The 19,206-nt window shown below is 40.5% G+C and overlaps 2 protein-coding genes across 7 annotated transcripts in view; one reads left to right on the forward strand and one right to left on the reverse strand.

Annotated features, from left to right (window-relative positions):
• LOC139234881 (erlin-1-like) overlaps positions 1 to 19,206 on the reverse strand; it is an 843,171-nt gene that overhangs the window by 416,941 nt on the left and 407,024 nt on the right. The window lies entirely within an intron of this gene.
• Positions 1 to 19,206, forward strand: part of LOC139234878 (adenosine kinase-like) — a 274,129-nt gene that overhangs the window by 11,304 nt on the left and 243,619 nt on the right. The window contains exon 2 of one of the 6 annotated variants that reach the window (XM_070865696.1): positions 4,975 to 5,068. The exons of 4 other annotated variants lie outside the window; for them this stretch is intronic. Coding sequence is in view for 1 of the 2 variants with exons in the window: in XM_070865694.1 (XP_070721795.1) it covers positions 15,127 to 15,140 (14 nt within the window). In the remaining variant the exon portion in view is untranslated. Of the gene's footprint in view, positions 1 to 4,974; positions 5,069 to 15,026; positions 15,141 to 19,206 lie in introns of those variants that run through there. One more of the 6 variants, XM_070865694.1, reaches the window with a different exon arrangement.

The following is a 19,206-nucleotide window of genomic DNA, read 5'->3' on the forward strand; positions in this document are numbered from 1 at the left end:
ACAGCACTCTGGTCTGACAACCCCCTGAGTACTGTGTTCAATTTGTGTCTCAGACACAAGGAAAAGATTAAAACCTGGGATTCCCAGTGCCCGAGGTTGAATTACTGTATGTGAAACTTGGCCTTTTCAGTCTTGAAAGGAGATGCATGTAAGATATTAAGATGGCTATAAAATATAAAACTGTATAGAAAAGGTAAGTACAGAACATAACTTCAAGGTGTGCTATGACAAATGGGCACAGATTCAGAATGATAGGCAAATTTAAGACAGGTATAGGTAGTTATTCATGCAGTGTGATTTACACTTTGAATGGGCTTCGAAGTAGGGTTGTGTGGGCAAAGATATTGCAAATTTTAAACACAATTAGATACATAATTAGGTTTTCTGAGATGGATGAGTTAAAGTGGGCTGAATGGCCTTCCTCATTTGTACTTGTGCAGTGATTCCTGCTGGGGTATGGTGCCATGCTCACTTAAGGTCCTTCTATGCTCAAATCAAATGGTCATTCTTCGTGTTGAGCTTAGACAGTGGGCACTGGCAAACTTCGACTGCAGCAAGTATCGCAGCTGAGGCCGAACTTTTCTCACCCGACAAGGGTCATTGGATGATGCTCAGTAGCAGGATGCCTGGCATATTTTTACTTCCCTACTCCAGGGACATTGCAGGCAATTGTAGTTTCTTTCATCATTATAGGCAGTCCCTCGGGATCGAAGGTGACTTGCTTCCACACTAAAAATGAGTACTCAGGTGACTCATTTTAAATGGTGGAAGATGCCTGTGCGTGAATTCTTTTAACGTGGGGTGACCATTGCAAACCAGCCACTACACGGGCTTGACGGAGCTAGGCCTTGGTCCAGTAGCAAGGGGATCCAAGATGACTGGAGACCAGGCTCCGCCGCTTGTGCTGATACATCCTCCTTCCCACAGGACCTCTTTCTACGTGGAATTCATCGTACGCAATGTGAGCCTCGTGACCTCACAGCGTCGCTACTGGCCCGTGCTGCACCTTCCCTTGGTCTTGTCCATGCTGCTCCGCCTCTGGGCTTTGACCTCTCCCCGGTCCTGACCTTCGCTCCTCCCCGCTTCCAACCTCCGCTCCTCGCTGCTTCCAATCTCTCTTGTTATTCTGTTGCTGCGGTGGCTAGCTTTTTTTGGTTTGCCCACAGCTTCAGCCTCGCGCTCCAAACTGCTCCTCTGACTGTTCCATTAAGTTGGGCTTTTTTTGATTTTCTCACAGCTCCAGCCTCGTGCTCCAAACTTCTCCTCTGACTGTAGTTTCTCAACTGCTACACAAGCTGAGATCTGCTAATGAGCACTGATGAAGAATTCAACTTCAGACTTTCTGATTGATATAGTTCAGATATATGTTTTGTTAACAGAGCCATTGGGAAGTTTTTATGATATTGAAGGGTGTGATGTTCATTAAGGGAGGAGAAGGTTGGAACTATACTGTTGTTGATGTGTATTAGAGATTAGTGTGTTTGAGCTCAGGTTGTGCTCCTGTTGCATTTTCCTCTGCTTAACTGTCACATCTGGCAGCTGTATAAAACAAAACTGAAATGAAAAACAGTTAGGAGTCAGAGCAGCATAGGAAGAAAGAGGTAAATGAAAGGACACATTAAAAAGGGTACAATACTTTTGGTTCCAAGTACTCACTTTTTGTAAAGAAAATATACAAGGCCAGCATTTATTGCCTACACCTAGTTCTGAGAAGGTGGTGTTAACTGGTCATTTCAGAGGGCAGTTAAGGGAACCACATTGGTGTGTGACTGGAGTCACCTTTAGGCCAGGCCAGTTAAGGATGGCAGGTTTCCTTTCCTAAAGGATATTAGTGAGCCAGTTGGCTTCTTATGACATTCAAATAACTTTATGGTCACTTTTACTAATACCAGCTTTTTACTTTCTTAAACTGCAATGGTGGGATTTGAACTCGTGTTCTCTTGATTACTAGTCCAGTAACATATACACAATAATGTTCAATTATAATGAGCTGGCAGTGGGAGTGCAGTGCACATACTCTCAACAGCACACTGTCAATATAAAAGTACCTTTTAAAAGAGATGTTTCATTCACGTGTTTGTGCTGAATTTCATTCAGTTTGTCTGGTTTAAAAAAAAAACCTAATACTTGGTGAGAGAAACCAGTTTAAGTTGTAATTTAGCAAAGATACTGATGTGGTTGACCTGTGGTGATGCTTTGAATGTGAGGGCTGAATCCTTTTAGAACAATGCAGAGGATCTCTGCCCTATTTCTGTACAAGGTTGTAATCTGAAAGAAGTCTGCATTAAATATAGGAGAGATAGCAAGAAAAAAACTTAAAAATCCACAATATAAACAAAAAATGCTGGCAATGCGCAGCAGGTCTGTTACTATCTCAGATGAGGAAAAAAACAGGTAGACGTTTTGAAGGTAAACTTACTGCTAGAAAGGTCTACACCTGAAAAGTTAACTAATGTACCTGCTGTAAATACCACCATTTTCTGCAAAACATATATAGTTCAGTAATTACTACTTGGTTTCCATTTTAAAAGTACTCATATTTACTTAAACATTTTTTGTGAGTATGCAGATATACATATGCAGTGCAAACAGGCTCTAATTTATCCAGTTAGTTATCTATTTTACAGGCCAATTTTTAATGTGTTCTTTGAGTCGATGGTGGATTAAGTCTTTTGTATATTTTCATTAGAATGTATACATGTTGGGCAGTAGATAAGTGTATTCTAAGAATATTTGAAAATAAAAGCAATAGCATACAATCAATAATATTTATGATACAGTCTCCAGCAGATTCTATTCTAGGTTAGGGACCCTTAATTGATTAAAAAGCATTATACAATGTCTGTCCCATTTGTAACAGGGTCTGTGGCTCTCATATCGGACTGTTCAGCCATCAAAGAACTCACTTTGGGAGTGGAAGCAAGTTCTCCTCGATTCTGAGGGACTGCCTATGATGATGATGATGATGATATTGATGATGATACAATGACCAGGCATTTGCGGTGGGTAATGACAGCGAATGAACAGCGTTCGCTGTTATTACTGCTTTGAAACTGACCACAACTTCAGGATTTAGTGCATGCGCATCTAAAAGCGGAAATCCTGAATTGCGGCCAGTCATTCACTGCTCTGACACTGGCTGGCAGTGCCCCCACCCCCCTCCCATAATCGCCAATCAGTGTAATCACAGAAATCAGTGGAACTGACAGACTTGGGCTTTTCTGCGGTAATATTGCTGTTAAATTCCCCATTAAAAGTTATACCATGTTGGATTAGGTGTAACTGGGGTTTTAACAGCAAACAAACATTATGGCCCTGAAAAATTAATTTTATTTTGTGGAGTCTCAAGTTTATCCATTTTAATAAAAATTAAAATTTTTAAGAAATTAAAAAATATATATTTTTTAAAAGTTTGTTCATCTTGATTTCAAGTTTACCTTTTCTCCATATGAGAGCCCCAATCTTTGATTTGCTCTCTAACATTTTTTTTAAAAGTCAATAAAAGGAGCTGCTTTCCTTCGTGCTTCCCTGTCTGAGAATTCTGCATTGTGATTGGCTGCTTAGACAGCTTGCTGACATCACAGCAGCTATGAATTTCCCACTAAACTGTACTGATTAATTGAACGTCGGAAAAGCCGAACATCTCATCAGAGATGGCGAGATCTTTGTGGGAAGCTTTCTTAGGGGCCAGCAACAAATGTCTTTGCTTTGCCGCTGACAGCAAATTATGGGACATTAAATTCTTTCTTCCTTCCCCATTTTCTAAAAGATACTTGCCTGCAATTTTGTCACCTCCGTTGTTATCAGTGGTACAAATATTAGTTCATGGCTCAATCAAAGTAAGGGAACAGAAGTTGTTAATACGGATTCTTTTTCCCTCAATCTGTTTCAGCGAATACACTGACAGGCGAACACCTCTTGCCTTTTCTGTAAAAGACCTTTATTGAAGATTCTCCGGCCGGGACTTGTCAAGACAAAGGGACACTCTCAATCAGAGCCTGTTTACCTTCTCCTGGACAAGTTCCTTTACAGCGCGAAAAGCACAATAGTTATACATTTTCAAAACAGAACACATTTGATTAGCACTTGGTCTATCCAATCCCTTTCTGCCTCCCCCCTGAGTATGTCCAATGGCAGGCAAGAAAGTCTCCCAATTAGGGCTGGTGTCAGGTCAGGTTAATTATAGCTTTGCTACACTGTCTTCCCTTATCAGTAAAGACCCCAATTAGTTTCCCTTCCTCCTTATCAGTAGAAGCTATTACTTTTCCCTTCCTATCTGGGATTGCTTTCTTTCTTTGTGCTGTTTTGGGCTTTCTCATGACCCGTGTCTAACCTCAACTTTAACTCTTGGTAACCCCTTTTTTTTCTGTTGATTCTGCAGTTGTCTGCATCTTGACATTTCTTGAGCTATTTTCCCATGATTCCCTATCTCCATCCTTTTGCCACCTTCTCTATCCATCTACCACTTTCGCAACCCTTTTACACATTCTCAAAGTTACAACAAAACCAAATGTCCATGTTTTTTCCTCGCCCAAAAAATCCACACATGTGGATACTTCAGCTCAGAACCAAGTAACCTCTTGGCTTATGTGGAAATTTAGTTTGTGTTTAATAATCTAACTATACCTTTGTGTTAAGGGTGCATGGCATGATAAGTTTTTAATCAGGAAACATATATGGGTTCAAGTGTACACATTTCAGAATTATGTCTAATGATGGAGAGACCAATGAATGTTGTATATCGCAGCGTTCAACTATTTGCGCTTATAATTCTATCTAACTCTAAAATTAAAAATGATCAAATTGGAATAAAAAGTCCATACACAGTAATTCAGCTGAGAACCAACAGAAATAATTACCTACAATAAGCAAATTACTGTAATATGGGATGATGATACTTGACATTATTTGCTTCTGAGACAAAGAAGCTTACTGTAGACTCTCATTTCTTGAAGATGTTGTTTCATTCTTCAGAACTTGACAACATTTCTGATGGCTGGTAGCCCAGTGTCCTGCAGCAACTTCCTGATCTTTTTCACTGACGTTTGATTCACTTTCTCCTGAAGAGGTATAACATATTTTCACTTCATTAATAATGAAGAACATTTGTATGACTCTACAAGTGTAATTCTGCCTTTTTAATGGAATAGAAATATTATGCCATAGATAGTCGTCTAAAAATGCAGCATATTTAAAAACGAAAAGGTGTAAATTTTCAGGTTTATTTTAACCCTTGAGTTTCCAAGAAATGCATTCCATTGGATAGTATGTAGAGAATCTTGGGTATCAGTTCCAGGGTAGTACATTTTTAGAATGCATGTAGCCAACTGGCTGCCTAAATTCAACAGAGTGATTCCTGGCAATGACTAGATGTTGCGCCGTGGCTTTAGCTGCGTCCATATTTCAATGGACAAATAACTGGATACACCATGCAACAGAAGATTGCCAAGACAAGATCATAAATCCCACTCAAAACCCAATGCTTACTGCAGATAAATCAGAATAACCAAGATTTTTACTTTTTTTTTCTGGTATTGCAAGTGCTCAGCAATATTTTAATCTATGGTTGTGTCACCAATTTAGTTTGTGTTCATCAAACATAGGATAATCTGCAGTGTTACTGTGCTAGAGCATGCAAAAGATCACTCAGATCAGTCTTGTTTCTATTTCCTTGGAGACAGGAAAGAAAGCAAGTTACTGTCCTTGTAGAGTAGTGGCTGACAGGAATGACAAAGGAAGTGTGAGTGATGGAGCTAGAAGGTGAAAATGGGCGTTGCACCCCGATTCTCAGCGAAAAAGTGGAATTTAGGGTCGATTGGGCGGTTCTTAAAGAAAATGGACAATAATGAAAAAATTCACGAAAAATATACAGAGGCTGCGGGTTGGGCCTCGGAGGAGAAAAATACTAATAATATTTTTTCAAAAAAACAGCACATAAAAGTAAATAACATTCTCAGGACCCTTTTAACAAATCACCAGAACAGAATTTTAAAATAATGAGTAGAAAAACAATTACTAACCTTTGCCCAGCTCCGCTGATTCTTGGTGTTTTTTTTGAACACATACCTCTGGGTCACCGCTGAGCCAAATATCACGCCAGGGCGATCTGAGGATGGTGCATGCTGACGATCCGCTCCCCAGCGGTATCTCGAAACTGCCGGCGTAACTTAGCTGGGCAATTTCTCGCCGACCCGGTTATCGCCCAAAACAGCAAATACTGCTGAGAAACTGGGCGGTGAGCCACTGCAATTTTTAGTCCCATAGTCTACAGTACATAAACATGCCATTCGGCCCAACTGGTCGAGGCCGATGTTTGTGCTCCACATGAGCCTTCTCCCACCCCTCTTCATCTAACCCAATCAGCATCTCATCGAATTTACAACACAGAAACAGGCAATTAGTCCCAACTGGTCTATGCCGGTGTTTCTGCTCCATAAAAACCTCCTCCCACCTTACCTCCTTTAGCATGATCAGAATAACCTTCTATTCCTTTCTGCCTTGTGCTTATCTAACTTAACCTTAAATGCATCTATGCTGTTACTCTCAACTACTCCTTGTGGTAATGTGTTCCACGTTCTTATCACTCTTTGGTTAAAGAAGCTTCTCCTGAATTCCCTATTGGATTTATTAATTAGTGACTATCTTATATTTATGACCTCTAGTTTTGGACTCCCCACAAGTGGGAACATTTTCTCTACTTCTACCCTGTCAAACCTTTCACACTCCTAAAGACCTCTATCCTTCAGCCTTCTCTTTTCTAGAGAAAGGAGCCTAACCCCATTCAGCCTTTCTTGATAAATATACCCTCTCAGTTCTGTTATCATCCTTGTGAATCTTTTTTGCACATTCTCATGTTCCTCTCAATCCTTTTTATAATATGGAGACCAGAACTGTTCCCAGTACTCCAAGTGTGGTCTAACCAAGGTTCTATACATGTTTAGCATAATTTATCTGCTTTTCAGTTCGATCCTTCTAGAGATGAACCCTGTTGCTTGGGTTGCTTTTTTTATGGCCTCATTAACCTGTGTCGTTACTTTTTGAGATTTGTGTATCTATGTACCCCTAGATCTTTCTGCTTCTCTACCCGATTGATTATCCAAGCAGTGTGTGGCTTCCTTATTCTTCCTCTCAAAATGCACAACCATACATTTTTCTACATTGAAATTAATTTGCCAATTATACACCCATTCTGCAAGTTTATTAATGTCTTCTTGTGTGTTGTTGCATTCTTCCTCAGTATGAACTGACTTTCCAATTTGGATCTGCAAATTTTGAAATTGTACTTATGATTCCCGAGTCCAAATCGTTAATGTAAATTGCAAACAACAGTGGTCCCAGCACTAATCCCTGTGGAATACCATTTCCCACCTTTTGCCAGTCTGAGTAACTACTCTTAACCCCTACTCTCTTTCTGTTTTGTAGCCAGCTTGCTATCCATTCTGTTACTTGTCCCCTGACTCCACATGTTCTGACCGTCGTCATGCTTCTACTATGTGGTATCTTATTGAAGGCCTTTTGAAAATCCAAATGTACTACATGTATTACTGCATTATCATTGTCTACTCTTTCTGTTAATTCTTCAAAGAATTCAATATTGGTCAATCATTACTTTCCCATTTGAAGTCCGTGCTGACTACTTTTCATTCCATTTTTGGTTTTCAGATTATTTTCTATGACATCTTTGAGTAAAGATTACATTATCTTTCTTACCACTGACTTTAAGCTAATTGATTTGTAGTTTCCTAGACTTGTTCTAACTCCCCTTTTAAACGTAGGAATAACATTAGCTATTCCCCAGTCCTCTGGCACTATTCCCTTTTATAACAACAACAACTTGTATTTATATAGTGCCTTTAACATAGTAAAAAATCCCACAGCGCATATATGTAATAATGCCTACGCTATCTCTTCCTTAACTACTTTTAATATGTATGGATGTAATCTGTCTGAACCAGGTGTTTTATCCATTCTAAAGTTTGATTTGTTTATCAATTATCTCCCCTCTTTCTGTCTTAAATGTTGTTATATCCTTTTTTAATCTCTTCTAATGTCATGTCCACTCTGTTAGTCTCCCTGGTAAATACAGAGCCAAAGTAACACTTCAATATTTATGCCATTTCGCTATCATTACCAGTGAGTTGATCTTGTGTATCCTTTCGTGGTCCTATCCCTATCCTGATTTTTCTTTTATTTGTGTCTATAGAATATTTGCCTATTTATTTTTACATTCCTTGATCATTTAATTTTGTACTTCCTCTTTGCTTTCCTAATTTTTTTGTAACTTCTTTCCTTTGTTGTCTATGTACTTAGTGTTGGTGTTCCCGTCCTGCTTAACCGCTTTATAATGGAAAAAAACTACGCATGTGCAATAATTTGAATGGGCCGTGCAGCCAAAACAAATTAGCGGGAACATTGCTTAGTGTATGCCTTTTTCTTTAGTTTCAATTTGACCATTATCTTTCTTCATCCATGGTGTTCATAGAGATGGAACGAATAGAGATTCTTTTTTCAGTTGCCAAGATGAAGGGTCGAGACTCACAGTGCAGGATACCACAAGGTTGGAAAAGTAAAACAGAAGATGAAATACTAGGGGAACGAGGGTCTAGCGAGAAGGACGAACTAAAGGAAATCCTTATTAGTCAGCAAATTATGTTAGGGAAATTGATGGGATTGAAGGCCGATAAATCCCCAGGGCCTGTTAGTCTGCATCCCAGAGTACTTAAGGAAGTGGCCCTAGAAATAGTGGATGCATTGGTGGTCATTTTCCAACATTCTATCGACTCTGGATCAGTTCCTATGGACTGGAGGATAGCTAATGTAACCTCACCTTTTTAAAAAAAGGAGGGAGAGAGAAAACAGGGAATTATAGCCTGATATCGGTGGTGGGGAAAATGTTGGAATCAATTATTAAAGATGTAATATCAGCGCATTTGGAAAGCAGTGACAGGATTGGTCCAAGTCAGCATGGCTTTATGAAAAGGAAATCATGCTTGACAAATCTTCCAGAATTTTTTGAGGATGTAACTAGTAGAGTGGACAAGGGGGGAGCCAGTGGATGCGGTGTATTTAGACTTTCAAAAGGGTTTTGACAAGGTCCCACAGAAGAGATTAGTGTGCAAAATTAAAGCACATGGTATTGGGGGTAATGTACTGATGTGGATAGAGAACTGGTTGGCAGATAGGAAGCAAAGAGTAGGAATAAACGGGTCCTTTTCAGAATGGCAGGCAGTGACTAGTGGGGTACCGCAAGGTTCAGTGCTGGGACCCCAGCTATTTACAATATATATTAATGATTTAGACGAAGGAATTGAATGTAATATCTCCAAGTTTGCAGATGACACTAAGCTGGATGGCAGTGTGAGCTGTGAAGAGGATGCTAAGAGGCTGCAGGGTGATTTGGACAGGTTAGGTAAGTGGGCAAATACATGGCAGATGCGGTATAATGTGGATATATGTGAGGTTATCCACTTTGGTGGTAAAAACAGGAGGGCTGATTATTATCTGAATGGTGACAGATTGGTAAAGGGGGAGGTGCAACGGGACCTGGGTGTCATGGTACATCAGTCATTGAAGGTTAGTATACAGGTGCAGCAGGCAGTAAAGAAAGCAAATGGCAATTTGACCTTCATAGCGAGAGGATTCGAGTACAGGAGCAGGGAGGTTTTACTACAGTTGTACAGGGCCTTGATAAGGCCACCCCTTGAATATTGTGTACAGTTTTGGTCTCCAAATCTGAGGAAGGACATTCTTGTTATTGAGGGAGTGCAGTGAAGGTTCACCAGACTAATTCCCGGGATGACAGGACTGACATATGAATAAAGACTGGATCGATTAGGCTTGTATTCAGTGGAATTTCGAAGAATGAGAAGGGATCTCATTGAAACATAAAATTCTGACGGGATTGGACAGGTTAAATGCAGGAAGAATGTTCTCGATGTTGGGGAAGTCCAGAACCAGGGGTCACAGTCTAAAGATAAAGGGGTAAGCCATTTAGGACCGAGATGAGGAGAAACTTCTTCACTCAGAGAGTTGTGGTCATGTGGAATTCTCTACCACAGAAAGTTGTTGGGGCCAGTTCGTCAGATATATTCAAAAGGGAGTTAGATGTGGCCCTCATGGCTAAAGGGATCAAGGGGTATGGAGAGAAAGCAGGAATGGGGTACTGAAATGCATGATTAGCCATGATCATATTGAATGGTGGTGCAGGCTCGAAGGGCCGAATGGCCGACTCCTGCACCTATTTTCTATGATTCTATGTTAAATCAGAAGGCAGTGATTATGTGATGCTAAGATTCTAGGAGTAGGGAAGGTGGAAAGGGATTAAGAGTTCGAGGAAATGTTGGGAGTCGTAACTGGGGTTTATTCCCAATATAATGAGTATGTAGGGACCAGATGGAACAGCATGTTAGACAGTGGATTTGTAGAAGAGAGGAAGCATAAGCGGAAGGATCAGGGAAGGCACCGACTGTGAGAGAATTAATGAAATAGAGGAAGCAAGAAAGTTGGCAATGGGGAATGATGAGAGCGGAATCACGTATTAACTGTCAAAGCTTTTTATCATGTCCACGAATGTAAGGGAGGTGCTCAAATATGGAAGTAGTATTCATGTCTAGGATAGGCTTTGACTTTATCGAGGAGTATAGAAAAGTTTAAGCGTGAGTCAGGTCAGAACCATCTAAGGTTTTCCTTCCCATTGTGGGTACATATTTCAACCATTTTGCTTGCTTCATATCATAATAAATCTGTGCCTGCATCGTGGGGAACTGGACAATTCAGGGAAAAATAATTTGCATAGGAACAGTCGGGCATTCAGTTCCTTGAGCTTTTCTGCAATTCAGTTAGATCACAGCTGATCTGTACCTCAACATCATTTACCTGCCTTTGTTCCATAATCTCTTGATGCCCTTACTTAATACAAATATGTTGATCTCAGTTCAGGGCCATGTAGTTGCATATTTTTGATCAGTGGAGTAATGTACGGGATGGTGGCAAAGTGGCATGTTCAATTGTTTATCAAGTTTAAAGAGAAAGCAGGGGGGCCTAGGAATGGAAGGAATCTGTCTGAACAGTAAATATATAGCTGCTTTATTAAACACACACCTATATTTTCTTAAATTATGTGTGTTGCATGTCCCAATTAAAAAGTCCTAAGTCAATTTTTTTTATATAGAAAATTCTGTATTAAAATGCCCACATTGCTGTAACCCTGGTTGTGAAACACTAGGTGGTGCTGATGGGAGTTTCAATTTAAATGCTGATTTGAAAAGTCAAATTTTGCGTGTCACATCACAGTTAGTATTCTGCACAATGCTCATATCTATATATTCCCCCACAAATCACAATGGTTTCTGAAAAGAATTCATTCACCAGTTTGTCCCTCAGTAACTGACATTTCTAATGTCTAAAATAAGATCTTAAGCTGTGAAGAAAATTCAAAAAAAGATACTGCACACAACACCATGATTGAACATAACATTAGAATTGTCTTTGAATCTTTTAATGCCTTCATTAAAATGTTTATTTGATGACTTCTCAGCGTCACAAGCATGGAACAGTGGTATAAATGTGCATGTATTTCCAGGAGGCTCATATATATTTTATTTTGGTCTGGACTTGTTTTTCCACATCTAATCACTTCTCTTTCGTGAACAGCCCCCACATATTTCAGAAATAAAAATAGGAGCTGAAACTTATTAGTACTGAGCTTATTTATGAAAAACACTTAATGTTTTTAAGTTTGTTTTGTTTTTGCTATTTTCATTGCATACTATTATTGTTAAAGGGCCTTACAGCGCAGGGTTTCCATTGAATTATTGTGTAACCAGAGTTCAGTGACGGAAATTGGTGCTGCTCATTCACATTTCTGATGTTCATCCTTGCTGGGAGAGAAACTTTGGTAACTAAATAGCTTTTTAAGTGTGCACATATGCTCACATTACCAAATGTAGATGTTGATATAGAATAAAGAAAATTATTGGTAAAGACTGGATTTGTACAAGCAACTCATACAGAACATTTTCTACGTTCTTATACCTTCAACCTGGTTCTCCTGATCTCTAGAGGCCTGTGCATCACCTCATTTATATTAATACACTGCTTACAAAATTAATATAAATTAGTGCCATCAGTACACAAACTATATGTTACAAATGTTGACCCACACCATGGAAAGATGTGTGAAAATTAAGTATTTTTCATAGACTAGGTCCTTTTATTTTGAAGGACCAGGAAGAAAAAAAGATTTGCAATTATATAACGTCTTTCACGACCACTGGACATCTTAAAGAGCTTTTACATAGGATTACATAGGATATACGGCACAGAAACAGGCCATTCGGCCCAACCAGTCCATGTCGGCATTTATGCTTCAATCGAGCCTTGTCCCGTCTTTCCTCATCGAAATCTAGCAGCATAACCCGCTATTCCTTTCTCCGTTCATGTGCTTGTCTAGCCTCCACTTAAATGCATCTATACTATTCACTTTAACCGCTCCCTGTGGTAGCAAGTTGCACATTCTCACACTCTTTGGGTAAAGAAGTTTCCTCTGAATTCCCTATTGGATTTCTTGGTAACTATCTTGTTTTGATGGCCTCGAGTTATGCTCTTCCCCAAAAGTGGAAACATTATCTCTCTAGCCACTCTTATCAAAACCGTTCATAATTTTAAAGACCTCTATTAGATCATCCCTCAGACTTTTTTCAAGAGAAAAGAGATCCAGCCTGTTCATCCTTTCCTGACATGTCTTCCCTCACATTTCTAGTATTATCCTTGCAAATCTTCTCTGCACCCTCTCTGGCCTTACAACCAATTAAGAACTTACTGAAGTGTAGTCACTGTTGTAATGTGCGAAATACGACAGCCAATATGCACACAGCAAGCTCCCACAAACAGCAATGTGATAATGACCAGATAATCCATTTTATTGTTATGTTGATTGAGGGGTAAATATTGGCCAGGATACGAGGGATAACACGCCTGCTCTTCTTCACAATACTGCCATGGGATCTTTTACATTCACTTGAGTGAGCAGACGGGGGCCTCGGTTTAATGTCTCATCCAAAAGACTCCCTCAGCACAGCCAAGTTTTTGTGCTCAAGTCTGTGGAGTGGGACTTGAACCCACAACCTTCTGACTCGGGCGACTGCTACCCACTGAGTCACAGTTGACATTTGCATGTGGGTCTGTGCACGTGTTCTTTCCGAACGAAACACTGCAGTGCCTTCAGAGGCAGCACTCTAATATTAATGGTATACACTCTTGTACAAACTCACCACGGTTCGGACTCCTTCGAGATCTAACATTTCTCCTCTTTAGTTAGCTTGATAGTTTGTATTGATATGCACCCAAATACCCCTTTACATCATCATAGGCGGTCCTTCAAACAAGGATGACTTGCTTCCACACCAAAAGGGATGAGTTTGCAGATGTTTCAATGAAGGACCCGATATTCCAGTCCTGAACTCCAGGGGTGGAAGATGTCTGTGCGTGGATTTTTTTTAACATGTGGTGACCGTTGCACATCAGCCACCATATGGGCTGGACAGTGCTAGCTAGCTAGACCTTTATCCAGGGGCAAGGGTTAACCAGGACGACTGGAGACCTGCTCTGCTTCACGGACATAGTGCACACACATATCGCAGTGTGGGCTGGCCCGTACTGCCCTTGAGCCCTTTGCTCTTCTGGGTCCTGTACCCTCATTCGCCGCACCTACCACAAAATATTCTCCGCCACGATCTCTCACCATACCTCCGCACCAATCATTCGCCGCACCTCCGCCACGATCACTCGCCGAGTCCCAGCCACGATCCCACCGCTCCGATCATTTGTCGCACTTCTGCGCTGATCTCTCGCCGATTCTCCGCCTCTTAAACATTCGCCGCACCTCCGCCACGATCTCTTGCCGCTCATCCGCCCTGACTATCCCGCTTTTCTGCTGTACCTGGGCTTCACCGATGTTTCTGCCCCCGCTCCAAATGGCGACCTGGGGTTTGATGATGTTACCTAGTCGCCCACCTGGAAGTCGATGCACACTTGGAGCAGCTCGCGCTGGAAGTTGTCGTGGCATGCTCCAGCTCTTTTATCCTCCCGACCTGCGGTGGTGTTCCCTCTCAAGTTGGGGTGGCCCATGATGTTGCTGGGGCCCGCGCTCCAGCATCAGTGCAAACTTATTGGTATATTTGCACTCTTAATGCTTTGTAGTATACTCTGCTCGCATTAACAACTTCCCTTTAGCTAACTTTATAGAAAAACATTAGATAGAAAATCAAAACTTTGCCCCATTGTAAAACCTCTAGTTTTCACTTGCAAAATGCTCACGAGACCGAAGAGAGTAGATAATTTTGGCATGTTTTTGATAGATAGGGTTTACTTGCTTTTCAATACATAAACATTTACACAAGATTATAAAGAATATATTCATCCTTGCACTCACTTTTAAACATTCCTGCTGGCATTTGGATGGAGAGCACTGGCCTAAACTGTCCTTGCATTTATTCCACTACATTATTACATACATGTTTTTGCTCTGAGATGTGATTTTTAATTTTCCAGTTGGTACGTGTGTGCTTAGAGGACCTCCCCATCAAATATCCCTGATATTTTCCATATTATTCTCGTAGACAAAAGTGTTCACTTGCGTGAAAATTGTAAAATATTTACCATTCAATGCTTTGAGAGGCCGCACGATAACTAAAGTTGAGAATTTTACGTAATTTTGATGAGCCATGAGCGTTTTCTGTCATCTGAACGTTTTCCAAAATGAAATGGGAGCAACGTTAATTCGATCATGCTTGCAAGAAGCTTGTTTTTTTAAAAAAACTGCAAACACCGCAAAATCGCTGACGCGAAGAGCTCGAGTGGAAAATGTTTGGAAGAAGGGGTGGAGTGATTGGCCGTCGGCCCCGTCAATCGGAGCTCTTGCTGGAGCCTGCGGCGTTGTGAATGGAAGCAGACGATGAATGGGCAGCGGTGGGGGCGGGGTTTCCGGTTCCAGGTTAGATTGATACATTTCACGGATGTCAGTTTGGTGAGACACGAGCGTGAATCGGAGACAGGCGGTGTGTTCTGTTCTGTTATTTGTTCATTCAGGCTGCTGCTTCTATATCGCGTTTAGCAACCTGATCTACAATGACGTGCTTGAGGTAAATGATGTTAATGGGTTGCGGATCGACTTGGTGTACCTAATTTGGCCGTTCTTGCATTTATTTCACAGTATGTTTATGTGTTGTGGCCTTTTTACCCTTTTTGAGTGTTTTTAATTGCAGTCCACTGTCAGTTGCTGTGAATGCAGTTAGTGGGTGAGAGGATAGCAAGTGGGAGATATATCATACTTAAAATATTGCAGCAACCATAGTCCGCGTATTTTATGCGCAGTCTCGTGTCAGGCATTTTCGAGATGCATGTCTTGGAAAGCACCTGTTGCACAGAGGAACGATTCCTTTGCGTACTGACAGTAACAGACCATGATGGAAATCATTGCAGGTTTTACATGTGCTAACCTTCTCCATGTGGAAAGGGGGATTGGGTTTCGCTGCGCGCTCTTCAAATTCACAACTTTAAGCGATCGCTGTACCGGTTGTTCTGCAATGTTTGCTGTTCAGAGCAAATTCATTTGACGGTGGAATAATTCCACTTCAACACTTCGAATCAAAGAATTTTCCGACATTTTGGTTAAGCTCAATCAAATTCTAATGATTTGCTTAAAACAGGATCGCTTGGTTAGACGCACGGCAATTCCGCGTGTCCTGTTGAAGTTAAACTGGTTTCTCATTGTTTTGAGGCGTGTTTTCTTCTGTTTCCAGATGTTATTTTCCTACCCGTTAATGCAGAATGCGTTCTCCTTCTCTCTTCCCCCCCTCTCGAATTTATACCACGTGCAGTTATGCTTTTTAATCAGGTTATTGTGTGGGTTCTGGGGTTTAAAATCCAACTTTTCCGCTGTCACATTTGGTTTGACAGGGATCCAGATAGCGATTTTAAAAGTTGACATGCACTGTCGCACTGAACTACACACTGAAGCTTGTACGATTTAAAGCAGCAGAACACGTTGATCCAAAGTTAAGCTGTTTGGTTATTGTTATAGTGTGCGATGCTAAAGTATCCACGATGTTTTAAATTCCGAAAGTGTAGAACATGTAAATGATTCTAAGATATCTTAACGTATAATCAATAATTTATCTCTTACTCTCTCGCTTTTAAAGAAACGATTGCTAAACGGGAACTCGCCTATCCAGATGGTCCGGACATTGCAATTCAGTTTGTGGGCAGACTGTGTGGCAATCTCGTGTCCAGTGTGTGGTGCAGTGCTTTTGGACTATATTTTGTTAATTCAACTCCTTCACACCATTGGGGTCTAGAACTCCTCCCAGCTCCTTTCCAAAGATCACTATGGAAAAATATTCAAATTAATTATAGCAGCTTGTATCACTTGTTTTTTTTTTAAAACTGAAGCAATGGTTCAGAAAACCAAAAATATAATTTGAAAGATCTGAACAATAACTCATTATAAAAACAGAATGCTGGAAATCTCAATGGGTCAGGCAGCATCTATGGAGAGAAAAACAGAGTCAGTGTTTCGGAACAGCACCTCATCTTTTGTTTAGGCACTTTTACAGCCTTCTGGACTCAACATCGAGTTCAACAATTTCAGAGCATAACCTCTGGCCATCTTTGACTCCCTTCCCCCCCATCTTATGTTTTTTTCTTCTTTTTTTTTGAATATTCGGCAGTTCTGACGGAGGGTCGATGACGTTAACTCTGTTTTTCTCTCTACAGATGCTGCCTGACCTGTTGAGATTTCCAGCATTCTTTGTTTATATTTCAGATTCCAGCATCCGCAGTATTTTGCTTTTGGAATAACTCATTATACTTTAGATTCTTATATAGAATATTTCAGTACTTTTTTAACTAAAACATTTGACGGTTGTGGATTTTGGGAGTGTATCATCTACATATTTTTCAGTGGGAAAAGTCTTGCGTTTCCAGTGGAATAATTAATTCACTTAAAAAAATATTGAAACAAATCCTTAAAATCCTTAGTGTTGAACTAAATATTCACATTACGGAGTTTGATGCATATTTTAATGGTTACTTAAAAGGATTACTATAAATATGGTATTTTTTGTTGCCAGTCAGCTAAAATAAAAATCCGTGGAGAATAATGGGTATGGGAATGACTTTAAGACGGTGTCAGTTTAAGACCAGTTAATACCTTGTCCTGTAACAGCAAAGCTTGAATTGTTTGCAGAAATTGCATGCACCCTGCAATAAGATTACCATATTTCAGTGATTCCTTTGTATCTACATATTTTTGTAATAACACCTGCTGTGGAACTGCTGCAAGTGGTGACTCTTCCATCTTGGTGTTTAGTATTCTGGCAGTCAGTGATAGCCAAGCTATTCTCTGGATTGTTTTATGATTTCCACAATGTCGTATTTATAATTATGATATTAGAGCTCCATACTTTAAGTGATGTGTATAGTAGATTATCCAAAAATGACTCCGTTTATGTTTTATAATATATCAAAAAAGAAACAATGTTTCTGCCATCTAAGTAATTTTAAGGGAGGGGGGTTGAGGAGCTGTAGTTGCATGTTCCCATTCACTTTTACGCTGATTCAGTTTCATACACAACTCATGGGCCCAGAATTTGTGGTGGTAATGGTGTTGAAACTGTTAATGTTCGCCGTCATTACCCCTCTGAAACTGACTGTAACTTCAGGATTTAGTGCATGTGCAGATAAATGTGAAAATCCTTAAGTTGTGGCCAGTCATTTCCTGCTCTGCCACAGGCTGCGCTGTGTAACTCGCCAGAGCCGGTAATCAGTAGAATCACTTGAACTGTTGAAAAAGGTTTCCTTTTCTGCTCTAATATCGCTGTTAAACACCCCATTAAAAGTTAAGTCTTGTTCGATGAAGTGTAACTGGGGTTTTAACAACATATTGACTGCTGAATAACCATTCTGGCCCTGAAAAACTAATTTTATATTTGTGGAATGTCAAATTTTCCCATTATGATAAATTACTAGATTTTTTCAATAAATATTTTAATTTTTTAAAAGTTTGTTTGTGATATTTCAGCTTCTACTTTAATCCCATGTGTTGTCCCAATCTTTATTTTACTCTCTGTAATTTTTAAAAAGTAAATGATAACCAGTGCTTTTTATTTCCTGGTTTGCTGTCTGAGAATTCTTCAGTGTGATTGGCTGCATACATAGCTTGGTGACATCACTGCTGCTGTACGCTGGGGATCCCCTTTTGACAGCGCTACAATCGAATTAAGGTTGAGAAAGCTTGGGCTAGAAATTAGCCAGTATTGGACCCGTTTTACCGCCATTTTTTGACGCGAAAAAAATGTACCATTTTTCAATATTGGCCAGCGGTAAAAAATTACCGTCCGCCCTTTTTTTTGGACCATTTTTGTGACGTCACTGGGTGTCAAATGCTCCGATACCACCGTTTTTGGAAAATTGGTCAATGCCGCCATTTTTAAATAGCGCGACAAACAACGCCCAAAAAATACAAGTGTTACTAGGTCGGATTCACTACAAAACCGGCGCTAACGCACTATCTTCAAAAACGGAGCTACAGTTCAGTGACTGAAAGCATTTGGAGGGAAGGCTGCATTTTACACTTTAGCGTTTTGTGAGTTTATGCTTCATTTTTAAAGACGTTAAAAAGAATGGGGCCTCTGCTATGTCTGCCATTATTGCTGGCTGCTTTTTCTGTGGAGCAGAGACCTGGAAGAAGGCTTATTGAACAGCTTTATCAGTGTAATCAAAGAGCTCACAGACTTATGGGGTGGAAGCCTTACCCCCCCCCCCCCACGAGTTTTCAGGGAACAGCGCTCATACCTGCACCTGTCTGAGGCACAGTGCATTAGAAGGTTGCGCTTTCGAAAAGATGTGGTCACAGAGATATACCAGCTCATAAAGGCAGACATACAGCCTACAAGCGTGAGGAGGACTGCACTGCCCGTCGAGGTGAAGGTGACTGCGGCACTTGCCTTCTATGCCTCTGGCTCCTTTCAGGCATCAGTAGGGGATGTATGCTCCATCTTGCAGTTCGCTACACATTGCTGCATTCACTAGGTGACTACTGCACTGTATGCACGCAGGAAGGACTTCATAAACTTACCAATGACCATGGAGGCTCAGAATGAGAGGGCTGTCGGCTTTGCATGAATTGCTGGCTTCCCAAGGTACAGG

The sequence above is a fragment of the Pristiophorus japonicus genome, chromosome 22 (genome assembly GCF_044704955.1).
Source record: "Pristiophorus japonicus isolate sPriJap1 chromosome 22, sPriJap1.hap1, whole genome shotgun sequence".
NCBI lineage: Eukaryota > Metazoa > Chordata > Chondrichthyes > Pristiophoridae > Pristiophorus > Pristiophorus japonicus.